This window comes from Thalassophryne amazonica, chromosome 13 (assembly GCF_902500255.1).
Source record: "Thalassophryne amazonica chromosome 13, fThaAma1.1, whole genome shotgun sequence".
Classification (NCBI taxonomy): domain Eukaryota; kingdom Metazoa; phylum Chordata; class Actinopteri; order Batrachoidiformes; family Batrachoididae; genus Thalassophryne; species Thalassophryne amazonica.
In genome coordinates this window covers 9,576,918-9,598,326 of record NC_047115.1, presented here as the reverse complement: position 1 = coordinate 9,598,326, position 21,409 = coordinate 9,576,918, and the positions used below count along the sequence as shown (strand labels likewise).

The 21,409-nt window shown below is 42.7% G+C and overlaps 1 protein-coding gene across 1 annotated transcript in view; it reads right to left on the bottom strand.

Annotated features, from left to right (window-relative positions):
* Nucleotides 1–1,032: 1,032 nt before the first annotated feature.
* The window catches only part of LOC117523812 (high-affinity choline transporter 1-like), a 39,462-nt gene continuing 19,085 nt past the window's right edge, over nucleotides 1,033–21,409 (bottom strand). The window contains 5 exon segments of the mRNA XM_034185421.1: nucleotides 1,033–1,641; nucleotides 10,340–10,557; nucleotides 11,183–11,336; nucleotides 11,829–11,972; nucleotides 14,932–15,085. Of these exon segments, the coding sequence (XP_034041312.1) occupies nucleotides 1,090–1,641; nucleotides 10,340–10,557; nucleotides 11,183–11,336; nucleotides 11,829–11,972; nucleotides 14,932–15,085 (1,222 nt within the window). The 3' untranslated portion in view covers nucleotides 1,033–1,089.

Genomic DNA, 21,409 nt, shown 5'->3' with positions numbered 1-21,409 from the left:
ATGTCACGTCATAGAATCCAATGGACCTTGTTTGACCTTTACTTTAGAGACAAAGCATTCAACACAGCCAAAACTATTCCATTTATTAATCCTATTAGCTCAACCAATAATTTGCATAACTTTTTACCAAAATTGAAGGAACTTTAACTTTTGACCCCTGTACAAACTGAAATTGACTTTTTTTTTTTTTTTTTTTTGCTGTTTTTACCCCATAACTCCATAACATTCAGTCATAGATAGTCCAAACTATACCTTTTTGGAATCGTTATGATCAGACAAATAATGGGGTGTAGTTTTCAATTTGATTGGAGCATTTTAAATTTTGACCCCTGTGTAATTCTTCAATTGACCCCTACCTGGCTGCCGATTGAAAATTCAAGTGGCAAGTTAGTTTTTTCAAAAGACTAATATCTAAGGAGTATTTGTGTCGACTTTGGTGCTTGTATCACCATCTGCAGGATTGTTTCAGTTATCTGTTGCACTAATAAGACAATAGGATCTTATATATATATATATATATATATATATATATATATATATATATATATATATATATATATATATATATATATATATATATATATATATACACACACACACGCGCGCACTGGGATACCAATTAAACAACTGCAAATTATAAAGAAGACAATGCTCATTCAACTGAGGGTATTTTAGCATTGTGTTATTTTTTATTGCAGTAATTCCACTTTTAAGTACCTGGTCCACCACGATCGACTGCATTTTTCCCCTCCATATATGCAAATGCATGGAGGAAGTGCAATGAATCTTTGGATTGTAGGTCGTTTTTGTGCCATGATGCCAGAGTACAGATTATCCCAGAATCTGTAGTGTACAGCTGGGTGACATTAGACTCCTGATATGTCACGATATCCTCATCCATTATTGAGATATTTGGAAGCTCAGTGCTCACACTTAGCAAGGATATAAATTACAATACAATGAAAGTTTCAATGAAAGGCCCCGCGACCCTTAAATGGACTAAGCGGTAGAAGATGAATGAATGAATGAATGAAAGTTTTATTACAGTGTCCATACACAAGAACTAAGAATGGTAATCCTGAATGTTATCTAAAAATGTGACTCCAACATCGGTGAAGATACGTCATTGTTTTCATTCTGTGGTTCTGAGTTCCCATCCTTAGTGTCCAATTTGGTGCCATCTTGAGTTAGTGGTGAGGCCTGATCTTTCACTTTAAACACGTCACATTTCTCAGGAATCAGACCTCTTTTGAAAAGCAATGATGTCAGGTAGGAAAACGCCAAGATGGCCGCCACGGCAGACAACATGCAGATGGTCCTGATCGGCGAACGCTGGACGTAGACGCCGTTTACCAGAGTGCATCCTGGGAATCGGATGACAGGCGGTAATCCCAGCAGCGGTTCCCCGCACAGCACCCTCAGCAGAACGCCCACCATACAGCCCATTACGGCGTCGTAACCGTTGGAGACGCTGAAGAAGAGGACGCAGACCAGCTGTGGCAGCACGAGGGTGTAGGTGAGGTCGGAGCGCAGCATCCAGATCATCAGGACACTGTTGTCCAGGAAGGTCAGAGATGTGCTGGCCAGGCCCACCATCACCACAGAAATACAAATGATCCACTGGATCTCCTGCTCTGACGCCTAAGTAAAAAAAAAACAACAAAAAAAAACCAAATAAAGTCTTGATGCCAGTAGTTTTCAATCTTTCTCTGTTATTTATTACTTCCTCCAAGGAGGTTTTTCTTTTTCATCATTGCTGGTTGATTCATTCATTCATCAGTCATAAGAATGACTAGAATATTTTGACCAATTTCTATGTAATGTGTTGGAGTAGGTCATGGAACGGGGAAGAAGCTATTATATTTTGGTCCACACCCCCTTCATCAGACCATAGACTGAGACAGACACAAACCCCAGTGGGCTCGAATCTCAATTTCAATTTTCAATTTATTTTCCTTTGTACGAGGTCTGTCCATAAAGTATAGGTCCTTTTTATTTTTTAAAAAAACTATATGGATTTCATTCATATGTTTTTATGTCAGACATGCTTGAACCCTCATGCGCATGCGTGAGTTTTTCCACGCCTGTCGTTGACATCATTCGCCTGTGAGCACTCCTTGTGGGAGGAGTCATCCAGCCCCTCGTCGGAATTCCTTTGTCTGAGAAGTTGCTGAGAGACTGGCGCTTTGTTTGATCAAAATTTTTTCTAAACCTGTGAGACACATCGAAGTGGACACGGTTCGAAAAATTAAGCTGGTTTTCGGTGAAAATTTTAACGGCTGATGAGAGATTTTGAGGTGAGACTGTCGCTTTAAGGACTTCCCACGGAGTGAGACGTCGTGCAGCGCTCCCAGGCGCCGTCATCAGCCTGTTTCAAGCTGAAAACCTCCACATTTCAGGCTCTATTGATCCAGGACGTTGTGAGAGAACAGAGAAGTTTCAGAAGAAGTCGGTTTCAGCATTTTATCCGGATATTCCACTGTTAAAGGAGATTTTTTTAAAGAAAGATGTGCGGACAGGTCCGCGCGTCGGCGGGTGCGTCGGGACGCAGCCGGCGCGGTGCGTCGGGACGCAGCCGGCGCGGTGCGTCGGGACGCAGCCGGCGCGGTGCGTCGGCACAGGAAAAACACCTCCATGTTGATAACCATTTGTAAAATCCAGGCGGCTTTTGATGGCTTTCAGTGGAGTGAGTATATGAGAAATTGTTTAACAGCTGGACATGTTCCAACTTGTCCTTAAGGCTTCCAACGGAGGTGTTTTTCCTGTGGCGGAGCGTCGCGGCGGCTGCGAGCCGACGCTGCAATCCGCCCGCACGTCTTTCATTAAAAAAAATCTCCTTTAACAGTGGAATATCCGGATAAAATGCTGAAACCGACTTCTTCTGAAACTTCTCTGTTCTCTCACGATGTCCTGGATCAATAGAGCCTGAAATGTGGAGGTTTTCAGCTTGAAACAGGCTGACGACGGCGCCTGAGAGCGCTGCACGACGTCTCACTCCGTGGGAAGTCCTTAAAGCGACAGTATCACCTCAAAATCTCTCGTCAGCCGTTAAAATTTTCACCGAAAACCATCTTAATTTTTCGAACCATGTCCACTTCGATGTGTCTCACAGGTTTAGAAAAAATTTTGATCAAACAAAGCGCCAGTCTCTCAGCAACTTCTCAGACAAAGGAATTCCGACGAGGGGCTGGACGACTTCTCCCACAAGGAGTGCTCACAGGCGAATGACGTCACCGACAGGCGTGGAAAAACTCACGCATGCGCATGAGGGTTCAAGCATGTCTGACGTAAAAACATATGAATGAAATCCATATAGTTTTTTAAAAAAATAAAAAGGACCTATACTTTATGGACAGCCCTCGTATAGCGCCAAATCACAACAGAGTTGCCTCAAAGCGCTTCACACAGGTAAGGTCTAACCTTACCAACCCCCAGAGCAACAGTGGTAAGGAAAAACTCCCTCTGAGGAAGAAACCTCAAGCAGACCAGACTCAAAGGGGTGACCCTCTGCTTGGGCCATGCTACAAACATAAATTACAGAAACAATTCACAGAACAATTCACGGCCGAATATACAAGAAATGCTATTGGTGCACAGGACAGGAGGGTCGCCAACACAAATACAACTCCCATCTCTGGATGGAGCTGCACCTTAAACAGAGAAAAAAACAGAATCAGGCATCAGAAAGACAAAAAATACCATATAATTTGTCAGCATTAAACAACAAGAAAAACAGAGAAATACTAAGGTGATCGCCGGCCACTAGCCATAAACTTCACTAAAAGACCCAGAATTTAGGTAAAGTTGAGGCCGCAGCCTGCTCCAATTACTAATAAATGAATTAAAAGAGTAAAAAGCGTAAAACAAAACTGTACCAGTATTCTAGCCATATGAAAGGGAAAATAAGTGCATCTTAAGTCTGGACTTGAAAATCTGGCTGTTTTATTGACGCAGGGAGATCATTCCAGAAAATCTGGCTGTTTTATTGACGCAGGGAGATCATTCCACAGAACAGGGGCACGATAAGAGAAAGCTCTGTGACCCGCAGACTTCTTATTCACCTTAGGGACTTAGGGAATCTGAGCCTGATAATACATTCATTGAAAGGGGTGACACTACTGGAAGAAGCTGGCTTGCCAGTAACTGCCACTCACCTCTGTACACCGACTGTTGGAACCACCAGACAAAAAGCAGGTGCATCCACACACGGAGATCTGGCCACTTCCAGGTCTTCGTACTTCAGATGGTGCAGTCACTGCAAAGGGGAGTTTTCCAAGCTCCCTGGACAGCAGTGGAAAATCGTCATCTTTGCTGCGTGAAAGGATGTTCCAGATGCCCACCTGCATAAGCCACCTCAGGTTTGGACCTGGGCATCGCCATACAGTGGAGAAACCCTCAGCACAGCACCAGCCACCATCCTCCAAACATAAGACCTTTGGTGATCTCCTGCGGTTTCTACTTATCAGGAAATGAGGCTCCAGGTGGGTTCTTCTCTTCTTCTTGGAACTGCGTGAGATGATTTTTATGGCAGCTCAAGTGCCAACCCTGCTGTCAACCCAGAAAATGATTAACTGTGGGCTGGAGGATCACATACAGTTCTGAATGCAGAACCATGAACAGGGTACAGACACAAAAATACCCAGTTCTGCCATCAGAGGGCGCAAGGCTCTCCAGGCAAAATTCTGCCTGAAGAAGGGGTGGGCTGATGCACAAGCATGGCCAATATAATATACATCGGTATGCCAATTAAAAAAAAAAAAAAAAATCTAATTCCATCACAATTAAAAAATATGTCACAAATATCTCACCTGATTGTGTCCATTTCTTGTCCTTTTCTCATTCATTAAATGCATTCCATGTAATTTAATTTAAGGTGGGCATTTAACCAACTTTCTTCAAAAATAGGGGGGTGGGTTGATGTTTGGCCCTGGGTCCTCCAACGGGCAAATGGCGTAGATACACAACATAAGCAAGTTGCACATTCAGACAGGGACACAACTGGGAAGTGATTTTTGTCTCTCAGCCCATCTTATTTTTGCCATAAGTTAACTTCTCAAGTGAACAAACAGTCGAGAACTTGTCCCACATTTGAGCAGCTTTTGTCGCCATCTAGCGAGCGATGTGAGTGTTTCAGGGCTTCTGGTACATTTCCTATTTGAAATTCAAAATTCAGTAAACAAGGCATTCGGAAATGTTAGAAATGCACGATTTTTCGGCATGCAGAGCTTTGACCTCCCGGTGTTAGTATATAAAAAAAATTAGATTTTGAGAGTTATATGGTTCCTCGAGTCTTCAAATACGAAAGTTTGCCAGAAGGATGTAAGGAAGGATGGAATTTATCCTGACAAGCACAACTTTCAGTTGTAAAAAATAATAAAATATAGAATTCACAAACACAAAACATACACGATAAGTCACACCAGAGTACGAGTTGCATTTATTACTGGATGATGCATTTCACAATGTCTGTGGAAGGCACTTTATAACATTCCGTTGTGGTTGAGCAACTTCAGCAGCCGTGGTGGACCGGATGTTATTTCAGTCCATGTGCACAGCGTTGCCTCTGCTTCTAAACATGATGGTTCCTCATTTAATAATTCTGACCACAGACAACGATCTGTGCAAAGATCTGCATGGAGCACTCTTTGGAATCTTAAAGCAAGCTTTGAAGCTTTGACTTGAAGCTTTTTGCCAGTTGAATTCAAAACAAGAAGCTGACTGTGGACTAATTAAGCTACAATACCTAGTTATCGATGGATGATGTTGGATATCGAGGTGGGATGTCACATGACCTGACGCAAAGACTGCAGGTGAAGCACTCAGGCCCGGCGCCAGAAAAAAATATTAAGGGGGCGATGAGTTTATCACGGGGGGCGGGGTCGCCCCCCCCCCCCCAAAAAAAAGTGCGCACCGGAGGGGACGTACCTCTGAGCGTGTGTAATGAATTGGGTGTGCTCCTAGAAAGCTCGTGTATTTAGGCTACACCGTTGTAAGAGACTGACTAAGGTTAAAGAGTGATGACAGTATTTTTTAAATTATTATTTGAACGTATAGACCCTCGGTCAAGTGATCTCCTGCATACCACAAAACCAAACCAACAACTGATCTGAGAAACGACACGAGACAGTAGATTAACCCCACATACAGCCCTCTGTCACAAGCGCAAACACAGCGCAATTGGGCATGACAGTCACACAACGGGTCCAAGATAAACCTTTCATGTAGATATATTTACAACAATACATAACTTTAATATCTGTCATTGCGGGCGACTGGCCGTGAACGGAGGGCCTCTGAACATGCATACCACATGACAACAGCATGTTATTTGCATTATTATCACTTTTTACTGAGATACACAACACGTAACTCGTACATAAAAAGTTGGCTCACTTAACTTTTGTCGTGTCAGCTAGCTGGCGCGCGCTGCTCTCCAATTTAGCCAGTGCGTCCTCATCAAGCTGGCTGCTTTAGCTGCTGTTCATTGTCGTAGTATCCATGAGAAAATCATCCGGACTATCATATTGGGACCAAAACACACTTCTCGCATTTTCATCTTTTCCTCTGCGGACAGCCCCCCGCCCCCCCTGCAGACAGTTCTTGGGCTGCGCGCTATGACGTAATTTGTTTACGCATAGTGGGCGGGTATAGCCAGGTACCGCTGACGTAAATCTACGATACCGGCCCAGCAACGCCCCGGTAAAGTGATAATAATATTGAATAACTAATATTTTGCTATATTTTCCAGTATTTCTTTTTATTTATTTTTAATTTTTTTTTTGATAACTCTCACATCCGAGGGGGTGGGATTGATGATGTGAGGGGGCGTCGCCCCCAAACGCCCCCTCACGGCGCCGGGTCCAGAAGCACTCTGGAGTATTTGAAGCTTTAAATCAAAGCTAGTTTCATGGGCTGAATTCAAAACAACAAGCCAGTGGTTAGCAAATAACTTCATCAGTCTTCCACAGCTTCAAACGGGGAGTTTTAAAGCATTTCCATAGTACATTAGACACGATCCTATAGAGACTAACAGAGCAATAACACAGCATGAAGGGCTGCCGGGGTCCCGTCGAGATGAGCTCCACCGCACAACTGCGCATGCATGTGCACCTCTCTCTACCCTGGACTTTAACACCTGCCCCGTTGAGTTGCGCAACCTCTCTTTAGTGCACAACTGCACTTCGTCAAGATGAGCTCCCTGTCATCTAATGACAATATTCTGCTTTAAAGACAATGTGTACATGCAAATCTTTACTTTTTTAAATTGAAAAAAAAAACCCCCACTTAATTTACATTTAATTTATACACATATTTTTATGTAAAGACAACAGTTGCGTGGGTTTTCTTTGGTGGGGGAGCTCAACTCGACGGGTGGAGCAGTTATGCGGTGGAGCTCATCTTGATGGGATCCACGTACACAACACTGAAAAGGACTGAAAACACTGCAGGATATATGCCAGGTCTGTATGTGGCGCTGTAATGCTCCTGTTTAAAAACAAAAAAAACAACAAAAAAAAAGTCACAGTGGATTACAAATCAACTGAACTACAAGAGAGTGTTGACTGGGAATCATGAACGCTGATATAATGGACTCAGTATCAGAGACAGGCTGAGATGAGAGAGGTGTGGCTATGACGTCACTGTTTCACAGAAGATGTGGATTGGTTGTACACATGAAAACACAAAGGTGGCATTTTGAGATTTATCCACTCTGGGACCCGTTTTTCAAAAAGTAGCATTTTCGGGCTTGTCAAACAGCAGTACAATACAATACTTTTGTGGAAATGCCTAAACTCGTCTCTGTGTGGAACTGAAGTTGGTCATTTTTTTGTGCAGTTTTTTTCTATTCCTGGCTGCTCCAAGTGCTCTTCTAGTTGTTGTAGATATGAGCGTCGGCATCATTCAGTGAGCAGACATTTGTCCGTGTTGGCATGAAGACCATATTTTGGGAGCTGTGGATGTTTCAGTGATCCGATCATTATGTGACCTTGTGAATGTGAGAACAAGCAGCTGTTCTCTTCAGTCGCTCTCTTCTTTTGAACAATAGTCTTTTGATTAGATTGGACACTCCTTTAATCCTTGATATGTTGGAACTGGGGAGGAGACTTAGAGCAGCCATTCCTCAACTTAACCACAATGAAGTAGTTCCATAAACACACACACACACACACACACACACACACACACACACACACACACACACACACACACACACACACACACACACACACACACACACACACACACACACACACACACACACACACACACACACACATATACAGTCGTGTTCAGAATAATAGTAGTGCTATGTGACTAAAATGATTAATCCAGGTTTTGAGTATATTTCTTATTGTTACATGGGAAACAAGGTACCAGTACATTCAGTAGATTCTCACAAATCCAACAAGACCAAGCATTCATGATATGCACACTCTTAAGGCTATGAAATTGGGCTATTAGTAAAAAAAAGTAGACCTTGACCTTGAGAGAGAGAGAGAGAGAGAGAGAGAGAGAGAGAGAGAGAGCTCTCTGTTCTCAAAACATTACATGAACGGACTCACGTTGCACACAGGGAGAAATGGAGAGGCAGAGCAGAGAAGCAAAGCGGTGGAAATCACTTTCTAAAGCCGCTTCACACTGGCGTATTTGTAGAGCTGCGTATTGCGGCGTTGTGTTTCATTTAAGTATGCCCGAAATGCAGGCGTACTCAGCCTTTTTCCGTGTTCATAGATTTGCTAGCAGCTGCGTGTGTGCACATCAGTGCACTTGGAAAACAGTGGACTGTATCATGAGGTTTTTACAGTTTCATTACTGCCACATATGTAGCCAAAGCTTTCTGCCTCTGTGGAAGTGCGCTCTGTTCTCTACTGCACGGTGTGGTGCATGTCAGAAACAGAGTCATTTAACATTATTATTATTTTTTTGTCTTGGTGGATCATTTTCATTGTGTACGGATGCTGCTGAGTCTGGCTGTGGTAAAGGCTGCTGTGAATGAAGCGCTGTGACTCTAAACTTTTAAAGTTCTGGTTGCTCCAATCAGGTCCGCTGATTTGATCAAACCTGATCGATCAGGTCATCTGATGAGCGCACCGACAAGCAGCGACAAGACTTTTATTTTAAAGTCATAGCGCTTATTCAGGTTTGATCAGACCTGATCGATCAGGGCGTCTGATGAGCGCACCAACATGCAGCAACGGCGTCTTTATTTTAAAGTCACAGCGCTTATTCAGGTTTGATCAGACCTGATCGATCAGGGCGTCTGATGATCGCACCGACATGCAGCGATGAGGCTTTTATTTTAAAGCGTCACAGCGCTTATTCAGGTTTGATCAGAGAGAGAGAGAGAGAGACCTGCTGTTTCTGGATTTTTGAGTTGAGGTTCGATTACCTGTACCTGTGTGTGTGCTGTGGGCTGTGTGATCATGTTCTCATGTTCTCCAGCTGATTCCTGTGGATTCACGCACTCAGTTTTTGGATGTGTACAGGAGCGCTGTGTTGCACATACTTGCATGCAGTAACGCTGTGCTGTGCAGACCTGCTTAAAACTGTGTCCAGCGCTCTACGCTGAAGAAAATTAAACATTTAATTTCTTCCGTCCTACGCGGGTAGCCCTCAACATACTGCTGCGTAGGGAGCAAAAACTCGACGTAGAGCTGGTCAACTCGGCGTAGATGATACGCCACAATACGTAGCTCTACGAATACGCCAGTGTGAAAGGGGCTTAAGTGCCACTTGAGAACCACCTGTTGCGACAATTCACTTGAGCATGAATGTGTGAAAAGGTTTTTAAGCCGTCAGCAACAGCAGACATTCTATGATAACAGCTTTGATCCATAGAGTTGTGACACTTGTCCCTGAGTAAAAAAGGAAAACCAGTGTTATTGAATTTCTTTCTGAACAGTGTTCGAGTTGTTAATTATGCATGAGCCAGTCCGTTTGTGCGTGCGTGCACATGCATGTGCGCAGCCGCTGACAGACTGGTAATGCACTGACTGTTATTAACTATATTATTTTTTTATTTTGCACACTAACATCAATGTGTGAGTGAGACACGTCAGGAGAAGAAATGTAAAATGTGGTGTATAAATGTTTGAAATAAATAAATACGCTGCATTATCCCATTTTGGTTATCTGAGACTGTCTACTGTATTTTAAGATATCATGAGAAGATGTTTGCAGTTGGGATTATCACTTCAGCCACTGTAACAATATTCAGAAAATGTCCCGACGACATGCCTCGGACCGGCTGTTCTGTTGATGGTCTCAGTCTGTGCTCCGTAGCAGGGAACCTGAGCTAAAGTTGTGACCTGCTGTGAGGTTTCCCTCTCTGCCTCACCTGAGTCCTCAGGATGTTCTTGTAGATGTTGGAGGTGAAGATGGAGGCTGCTGACAATAAGGCGGAGTCAGTTGATGACATCACGGCTGCAGCCACGGCCCCGATGCCAACGATGGAGATGTAGGTTGGTGCGAGGTGCTGCAGGATGATGGGAAGAACCAGACCGGTCTCTCCACATTCAAATGGAGATGGAGAACCATAGGAAGTCAAGTTCCAGTCTGAGGAAGACAGACAGACAGAAGTAAGAAGAGGAAACACTATGGAATGCAACACTAACGCTTGCTCCTGTAAAGTGGAGACGATTTGAGGTCTTCAGTTTCTTTCGGGACAAATCAACTGGGTTTTTTTTTTTTTATCTGCGTCCTTGAAGGAAGAAAAGATTGAAAAAAAAAATGCTTCATATCCAACATCACACAATATCTGAAACAGACTTGGTGTATCAAGATGAAATATGGTACACAAGGCCTCCTCACAAAGACCTTGAATAAGTTCGATGGCGGGTGCATTCAGATTTTAATTGTGGCCAGCAGGGGGCCGTGTCTCTGAAACATTGTGTCTACAATATCTTGACATCACCTTTGTGTATTGAGGTGAAACTTGGTACACAAGACCTCAGACAAGTTCAACATTGGGCACATTTCAATTATAATTTAGACCACCAGGGGGAAGGGTCTCTAGAGCAAAATGGTGTGTGATCAAAGTTGCTATAACTTGCTGAGACCTTGCACAAGTTCTTGGTTGTGCTCAGTGGCACAGGTTTGGGTAAGTGTTGGAAAACTGTGAATATGTTGACTTCATCACACTTTTGATGACTTTTTGAAACCCAAGAAAAATCCTGAGTACCTGTAGATACAGCTGCTGCCCCGAGGAATATGGGAGGGATGCCCAAGGTGGGAACAATGACTGCAGCAGCAAAGCAGGTGATCTTGGCTGTAGATGAGGATGCAGCAGACAGAGTTTTCTGGTGGAAGTTCTGAAGGCCCAGATTCCCCAAACCCTGAGTGAGACAGAAAAAAGGGAACAGATTAGATGAGAAAGAAAGAATTCTTTTGTTTGGCTGTTTCAGAGTCATTTTCAATGGACTGAAAGAAAAAACAGGCAAAAGAATTTGCATACTCTGTGAAACTTTCGTAATTATTTGGCAACCACTTTGATCTCATGTGGGGTCAGAAGACAGGTAGATAAACAACACAGTTGTCGACATACAATAGGTTGACATACACCTCAGTGAATGCACATATTTTCTGGTCATCAACGGGCAGATCTAACTTCAGGTGAAGAGGAGGGTTTTTAATGCACAATTTTTATTTTAAACACTGCTAATCTTCTAATTCAGCACACGGTGGCATTCGTCAATCAGCCTTTTCTTTATGCAAAAACCTTCCCAAATTTTTCGATCAGGCCAGATGCCGAACCTTTTCCAAGTATCATGTCGTATCAAGTGGGGAACTGTTTTTCCAGTTCTCTGAGGAAGCTAAAGAAAACTCACCAACAGTAAAAAATTATCGATCCATATCCAGCCTCTGTCGCTCTCCAGAGTGCCAACCCACGGAGAGTGGAAGGTGTAGTTGTAGGATGTTTTGGTGATGTCCATCACTGCAGGGCTCATCAAGGCAAAGGGAACACACAGCCACTGAGAAGACACAACAACCTTAAAAACTGCAAACAACTGTCCATCTGTTCAACAGACAACTCCAACCTCCAATAAGACCATCACTGCAGAACCTTTCAGAGTTCACCAGACAAAATTCAGAACCACTTGCACCATCACAAGTGGAGAATCTTAACTAAAATTTCCATAACAATTCTGCATTTTGTGATAAAAGCATCAAATTTGGCACACATATTCTAAATTAATGTTTCTTTTTAGACCTCTAATGAGCTACAGAGTTCAATAAAGAATTACACAGGGGTCAAAATTTTAAAAAGCTCCAATCATGTTGAAAACTATACCACATTATTATAACAATTCCGAAAAAAGGTATAGTTAGGAGGTAAAAACAGCAAAAATTGTGAGAAAGGTCAGTTTCAGTTTGTACAGGGGTCAAAACATGAACTTGCTCCGATTTTGGTAAAAAATTATGCAAATTATTTGTTGAGTTAATAGCATTTTCAAAAGGAATAATTTGCACTATCTGTCATGCTTAGTTATCATGTTACGGGGTAACATATGTCACATGTCACAGAATCCAAAGGACATTGACCTTGTTTGAACTTTACTTTGGAGACCAAGCATTGAACACAGTCAAAACTATTCTATTTATTAATCCTTTTATTTCAGCAAATAATTTGCATCACTTTTTACCAAAATTGGAACAACTTTAACTTTTGACCCCTGTACAAACTGAAAGTGACCTTTGTCACCATTTTTGCTGTTTTTACCTCATAACTGGAGAACATTCAGTCATAGACAGTGCAAACTATACCTTTTTGGAATTGTTATGATCAGACAAATAATGTGGTGTAGTTCTGAACATGATTGGAGCTTTTTAAAATTTTGACCCCTGTAGCTCATTAGAGGTCAGTTGCAGGATGGCTCCGTATCTGAAAAAGCCTGAGGAAAATGCGACGTTCAAGACATTGTTCAGAAGAACAGCGTAGTTTGATTAAAAAGTTGATTGGAGAGGGGGAAACTTATACGCAGGTGCAAAAAATTATAGGCTGTTCCTCTACAATGATCTCCAATGCTTTAAAATGGACAAAAAAAAAAACAAAAAAAAAAACAGAGACGCGTGGAATAAAATGGAAAACAACCATCAAAATGGATAGAAGAATAACCAGAATGGCAAAGGCTCACCCATTGATCAGCTCCAGGATGATCAAAGACAGTCTGGAGTTACCTGTAAGTGCTGTGACAGTTAGAAGACACCTGTGTGAAGCTAATTTATTTGCAAGAATCCCCCACAAAGTCCCTCTGTTAAATAAAAGACATGTGCAGAAGAGGTTACAATTTGCCAAAGAACACATCAACTGGCCTAAAGAGAAATGGAGGAATATTTTGTGGACTGATGAGAGTAAAATTGTTCTTTTTGGGTCCAAGGGCCACAGACAGTTTGTGAGACGACCCCCAAACTCTGAATTCAAGCCACAGTTCACAGTGAAGACAGTGAAGCATGGTGGTGCAAGCATCATGATATGGGCATGTTTCTCCTACTATGGTGTTGGGCCTTTATATCGCATTCCAGGTATCATGAATCAGTTTGGATATGTCAAAATACTTGAAGAGGTCATGTTGCCTTATGCTGAAGCCCTTGAAATGGGTGTTTCAACAAGACAATGACCCCAAGCACACTAGTAAATGGGCAAAATCTTGGTTCCAAACCAACAAAATTAATGCCTCGCAGATGTGAAGAAATCATGAAAAACTGTGGTTATACAACTAAATACTAGTTTAGTGATTCACAGAATTGATAAAAAAGCAGTTTGAACATATGAGTTTTGAGTTTGTAGCATCAACAGCATATGCTACTATTATTGTGAACACCCCCTTTTCTACTTTTTTTTTTACTAATAGCCCAATTTTATAGCCTTAAGAGTGTGCATATCATGAATGCGTGGTCTTGTTGGATTTGTGAGAATCTACTGAATCTACTGGTACCTTGTTTCCCATGTAACAATAAGAAATATACTCAAAACCTGGATTAATCTTTTTAGTCACATAGCACTTGTTATGTGTCGGACGCAGCTCGGAGAACCGACCAGCGTTTGAAGGACCCAGTATGAAATAAGCAGAGCACGGTTCAAAGGCTAACTGAATTTAATACATAACAGTGATAATATAACAAAAAGGTGCGGCCTGGCGTGGTGCGCTCCCAGCAGCGCTAACGGTCCGGAGCCAGAAGCTGTTTCGGACCCAAGGACCCCGCCGACACCCCCCAGGTGGCCGCAACAACCGAGTCTGTGAAAGAAGGAACCATTATGTGAGTCCACACTCTACACACAGAACACTTAAAGGTGTACAAACAGCAAACACTTCCTGGCTTGATTACTGATCAGCTTCCCAACCTGCAGGCATGGAACATCCCGTTCACAAAACTCCACTGCAGTGGAAGCTGATACATGACTAACAAACAGCTCAATACAATAAGGTGTGAGGGACACCACATTTACTGACTGTATAACTGTTAGTCACAAAATCTAACGTACCTCAGGAAGTGTTCTGACGAGCGTGAGACCTCACCCCCTCCTCTTTCACAGACTGTGCATCAAACCTGGACGTTCTCAGCATCCGCTGTTGATGAGATGGCTCCCGAGACGACGATCTCACCCGTCTGGTCACAAGGTCGAGTCTCTGGCAAATACACACTGTGCACTCCAGTCTTAAATGCCAACATGTTCCAATCCATCCAGATGCACCACAGCTGTGAGTCCTGACGAGTCGCAGGTGATCAGGGTGAGGTCCTGACAGCCTCAGCAACACAGCCACTCAGTCCCAAACGCAAGCCACCTGGGAGGAAACCAAAAGACAAACAAACCGGCAGCCAGGCCCCCCCAGCCATATAACAGCACTACTATTATTCTGAACACTACTGTATGAATCATGCACACCCTCATCCACAGTCAACAACACGCTTAAAATGAGCTGTACTCACCAAACTGATGAAGATGAGGATAAGCTGGATGATGTCGGTGTAGGCCACAGAGTAGAGACCTCCTAGCAGGGTTTAGGTGATGGTCACAGCAGCAGAGATCCAGATGCTCACAGTGTAGGACAAATCCAGAATCACCCTCATGGTGACACCTAATAAACACAAACATGTTACTATTTTATTGTCATTTTACTGTCTTTCACATTTGCATGCATCCAGAGATGAATTGAAAAAAAAAAAAAATAATCCAACTGGAGCAGCATCTGGCATCCAATCTCAGAGTCCTCTCAGAGAGCTTCCAATTTAGCCTAAAGATTCCGAACCTAACAAGGAAAACAACACCCTGACTGTATTGAGGCAAAGGCGAAGGCTATGATGTATGAATGGTTAAAGAGATATCCTGCTAATGCTCAAAATGCTTGTATGTACTGGGACAAGATTTTCAGGATTTTCCTTTTTGACAGTATTTAAAACTATGTATTTTAATCTAACAAGCAGAGGTCGAGAGGGAAAAAAGACGGTTGAAAACAGATTCTGCTGGAAGCAGGGCTACATTGTAAAAGTTAGTTACTATAACCGGTTTCTATCATTTACATCCGGTTAACTTAATGAGTTACAAAATTTCACCTTAACTTCATGAGTTATTGGCATTTGAACTCAAGGTTTTCAGCTTAGCGAAAAGTAAATTTAAATGTGTCACCAAAACTTAATGTGAGTTTTCAAATGGTAGTCAGATCTTCTTGAAGTTGAAGTACTTGTGTTTTAAGGCAGCAATTGAACATCAATTCAATTTATTTAATTTATATAGCTCTAAATCACAACAAAGCTGCCTTACCAACCCCTAGAACAAACACACGGGCAACAGTGGTAAGGAAAAACTCCCTCTTATGATACTGAGGAAGAAACCTCAAGCAGACCGGACTCAAAGGGGCAACCCTCTGCTTGCGCCATGATACAGACACAGCTGGCAGTACAAATATACAGGAAATGTTTTTAAGTTTTAAGTTGAATCCTGATCATTTTTAAGGTGCCCTGACACAAGCAAATTTTTGATTCACGCAACAGCACAACTTGTGTCGTGAAGATTCCACCTACTATGTTCACAGCTGGACACCGTTCTTTGTTCTACTGGCTGCCACGCGTTCTGCGCTGGACGCTGCGTATATAAAATAATTATTTTGTGGCGGATTAATCATTTTTTTCTGCAAATTGGCCGTTGAAAATGGCTCTAATCACTTCCTGAATCACAGAGGAGGCTGCAGCCGGAGCCATTCGCACGTGCACCTAACAAGCTGCAGAAAACATTTTGAGCCGTCTAGAAAGGTAGTTATTTGCCTTGTTTACATTGTCATGGCTTGATAAAACAGTTGTGTGTTCTTTCCTTTTTGTGTGCAGCTGTTAAAGTATTTATTTTTATGTTTATAACAGATTTAACTTCTTGCTATAATCCTTCAGACGAGCTGCTCTCTGATGTGATCCACTGACATCACCACTCGCTCTTTTCACCTCTTGTTTACTCCACTTGACGAGCTGCACGTCGTGTTGGAGATTAGATCGCACCACATAGCACGACATTTATGCGTGAATGATTTTTTTAGAACATTTCAAAATTCTCTGTGTGCAATAGCATGCACCGGTGCCCCTCTGGCATCCTGTCTGCACCAGTTAAAGACGAGTTTACTCTCCAGCACAACACAGGTCATGATGTGTCGTGAAGCAAAGGCATGCTTGTGTCAGTGGCTTGAAGGTAAAGCTAAAGAAATGCTGAATCTGCTATGCAATGCAACAACTTTTCACAAATTGTTCACTGCATGTAGGAAAGCAAAGAAGTTCATTCACTGGTTTACAACTGTATAGGACCACCACGCGGATCTAACCGGAGACTGTAACGTGCTCTTTGTCATTCAAATATTTTTGCAAAGTACAAGATCAATCATTGCAAATGCCTGTAAAGTAGTTGTTCAAGCATGGAGAGAAAGTCATGGAGCACTATTCAGCCATTACTTTCTGAATAAGTGGGTATGCATAAAGAGGAACCTCTTCCACTAGTAACCATGTCCTACTGCTAAACAGACGAGTCAACAGGTGCAGCTGAAATATGACTACCAACAGAGACGACGGAGCTTCTGCCCGGTTCAACAGATTTCAACGCTGGAGCTGATGCATTCCAGCTGAATGCATCCTACAACCGAGTCCTCAACAAAATTCTAATCAGGCATAGGGAGGCCATAGAAATGGCAGGGAGGCCTGCAGAAGCTCAACCTGTCATTCAATTTCAATTTATTTTAATTTATATAGCGCCAAATCACAACAAGGTTGACTCAAGGCGCTTCACACAAGTAAGGTCTAACCTAAGCAGTGGTAAGGAAAAACTCCCTCTGAGGAAGAAACCTCAAGCAGACCAGACTCAAAGGGGTGACCATCTGTTTAGGCCATGCTACAGACACAAATTACAGAACAATTCACAAGACGAATATACAGGAAATGTTGCCAGTGTACAGGAGGGTTTCCGGAACAGATACCACACCCATCTCTGGATGGAGCTGCACCTTAAACAGAGAGAAAAGAAAAAAAAAAGCAGAATCAAGCATCAGAAAGACAAATACAGTGTAATTTATCAGCATTAAGCAACAAGAAAAACAGGAAATATTAAGGTGATCGCTGGCCACTAGCCCTAAGCTTCACTAAAAGACCCAGAATTTAGATAAAGTTGAGGCTGCGGCCCGCTCCGTTTACTAATAAAATGAATTAAAAAGAGTAAAAAGCATAGAACTATACTATGCCAGTATGCTAGCCATACAAAAGGGAAAATAAGTGCATCTTAAGTGTGGACTTGAAAGTTTACAGAATCTGACTGTTTTATTGACGCAGGGAGATCATTCCATAGAACAGGGGCACGATAAGAGAAAGCTCTATGACCCACAGACTTTTTATTCACCCTAGAGACACAAAGTAGTCCTGCACCCTGAGAACACAGAGCCCGGGCCGGTACGTAGGGTTTAATTAGGTCAAAATTCAAGCAGCAACAATTATTCAAATTCAAAGGATTCAAAAGAATTTTATTGTCATATGCACAAAGGAACATGTTCCCTGCACAATGAAATGTGATTACTGCATTTAACCCATCCTAATTGCCAGTTAGGAGCAGAAGTCGCCTTTAGGTGCCCAGGGACCAGCTCCAGATGTATATCCTGCCTTAGGTCAACAGCAGGGTTGAGCAAACCTTGACCGGCCTCATGACGACAGACGACACACACATAACACACATATAAGCCGGCCCAGTACATGAACACATATAAAAAGCACACACAAGGTAAAACTTGGGAAAGAAAAACCTTCATTGCTGCTGCATTGAATCATGAAGCAGCAATGCAGGAAAAAACCCATCAGCACAATGAACAATGATCACACACAACAGGACGAGAGACGACGACCGAGATTTGTAAGAATCCAGTTATCAGACAGAACACCCGGAGGCCGCCTTTAGACGCCATCAACAGCCTTGCTCGTCCATTCTGGAGGGAGGAGGGGCCCAGCCCTGAACAGTCCACTGTCCACAGTCAACGACAGAGCTAGAGAAGCTGAGGGCAGGAGGGAGACAAGGGGAGTGAGGCATGAGCGTTGTTCTTCTCCAGGAGGCTTTTATCACAGCGGCCTTGAAGTGCAGCTGTTTTTTGGGAAGCCAAATGAAAATCCAGATTAGCAGACGCCTGAAAGATTCCACAGTCTGAGACAGAGTGGTTTTCAATACATCTGAATTAGGAGAGGAGATGTGGTCATTACTGACAATCAGTGCGGTTTTCCAGTGCAGCCATCCTACCGGAGATGGTTTCCAACGCGCGGTTAACACCCACCGACTGAGCTGACACTGCCCTTCCAATCGAATCAATCATGTGGGGCAGCCTGGACGGGCCAATTATTGCCACTTCCATTTTCTTAATTTTCTGGTAAACCAGCGTTATGCCCGCTCCACACAGCAGGAACCCGGTCACCACCATGCCAAATATATACACATCTTCGACGTCCTCCACAGACAGGCACATGACCTGCCATTTCCTCCAACTGTCCATCACGTAACCCATCACATGTGTCCCGGCAGGACAGGTCGGGTCCTCCGCTCCCGAGTGTCTTGTAGAGTGTCAATTGCATTCAGAGACCACTTTAACAGATCCATTTTTGCTGTTTCTAGAAGAGCAAAGCTGGCAGCCTCACAGACAACACGCCACAGAAGCAGGAAAGATAAGGAGGGAGGGAGAAGAGAAAAATGCGACTGTCTCGGCCGAGAGCAAGGAGGCAAAAAAAAAATTAGGTGACAGTTGTAACAAAAATCACCTAAAGCAGATCCATTAATGCCAAATGAAGTTAATGATACAACAACTGATATTATGGTTGATGTGGTGCCAAAATATCAACAGTAACAGCAAATGAGCAGGTTTATGACCCAACAACTAATTTGATAAGTACAGTGGGAATTTCAGGGGTCCCTACAGCAGAACCAATGTCGATAGGTTCAAATATTGAGCGCCTGATGCAGATGAATAAGCGCTATATAAATGCAGTCCATTTATTTTGTCTGAGGTGCCAACCAGTTCAATTTAATTCAATTTAATCAACTTTGGCACAATATAAATGAAAATAAATTGAAATTGAATTGAAAATTGCAATGATTTAAACAATACAGTTCAATTCGTACAATACAGTTCAATGCAATCATTATTATTTTATTTTTATTCAATCAATCAATCAATCAATCAATTTTTTTATATAGCGCCAAATCACAACAAACAGTTGCCCCAAGGCGCTTTATATTGTAAGGCAAGGCCATACAATAATTATGTAAAACCCCAACGGTCAAAACGACCCCCTGTGAGCAAGCACTTGGCTACAGTGGGAAGCTTGCCTCTTGCTTGCCTCTACTGGTGGTTGGCTCTCACTGCGGTATTGTATCACTTCCTGTTCCGGAGCACAGCGGTGTTTTTCTGTATCTGTTAGCTGTTTAATCTGCGCAGTTAGATTGATTAGGAGTAATCAGTTCCTTCATTGAGTAAGGTGTGGTAATTGAAACATCAAGTCCTTTTAACACCTATTTTGCCAATTCCAAAACCAGGTAGAGCAGATGAGTGGAGATTTGTTCATGATCTGCAGGATATTACCAACAGTGTTGTGCCCACAACACCAACTGTTACAGACTACATTTACATACAGCCAATAACCCTTTCATAACCCTTTCATAACCAGAATATTAGCAATAACCTGGTTGCGCACGGCCATGTAAACACCTGCAAAAACCAGAATATGCTCATATTCTGTTTTTTAAAAACCCGAATATGACCCCTGGGTTACTCCTTTTCTAACCCGAATAATCAGGTCATATAAATGCGCATCGGAATATCCCCATAGAAAGGAACATTATTTTGTGTTCTGCGCATGTCCTATCCGCAAGGAATCTTGGTCTTTCGATTACGGCAACTACTTGTATGCGGCACGCGCAACCCCCCGGACAACACAGAAGCAGAGGTAAACAAGCATGGGGAAATCCAGAGGTGGCAGCACAGCACCACACTTTTGGAGTGAGGAGGAAACAGAGTACTTCATTAGTATCGTGAAATACATTAATATATTGACGGTAGAAAGTACAGAGATAGCGACATTTACAAGAAGGTGTCCGAAAAGTTACGCGAAGCAGGATTTGCACGAACGCCAGACCAAATCAAGCACCGGTGGAAGACGTGCGTCGCTGTTTAGATGGGGATATTCCAAATGATACCAATGACCATGTTTACAGGAGTAACTCTGTCTGCTTAAGCATGTAAACGGGTTATTCCTAATGATTCAGAAACCGGAATAATGACGTTATCCCGAATATTAACGGCATGTAAACGTAGCCACAAATGCAACCTAATTCTGGCTGCATTACCTTTGGACAGTACGTGCTGCACAGTCATGGATGTATGTTCACTTTTTCTATTCCTTTGCATCCAGACAGCGAGTATCTGTTTGCATTCAAATATAAGGGTAAACAATACACATGGGCTGGGTTGTTTCAGGGATTTCTGGGATTTGCGCAGCAGCGGTAACACATGATGTGGAAGACTTGCAACTTCCAGGTGGACTCACCCTTCTTCAGTATGCTGATGATCTTTTGATAGGTTCTCTGTCCACAGAAGCTTGCCGGGCTGATTCCATCTTGCTCCTGAAAACACTGGCTCAGTGTGGTCACGGAGCATCTTTGGCCAAACTGGAGTTTTGATTGCCTCATATGACATATTTGGGACATTTGCAATGTCTGTTATCTCCTGAGATAGTAAAGTTGTTGGACCAATATGTCACCACCAAAGACTAAAAATAAATAAATAAATAAAAAGAGATGCCCTCTTCCCTGGACATGCCTAACTACTGCAGGCATTGGCTTAATGAGTAAACTGCTACAAATTCTGTGCCGATTGCCCCAAACAATGTCGAGTGGACAGAGACAATGCAG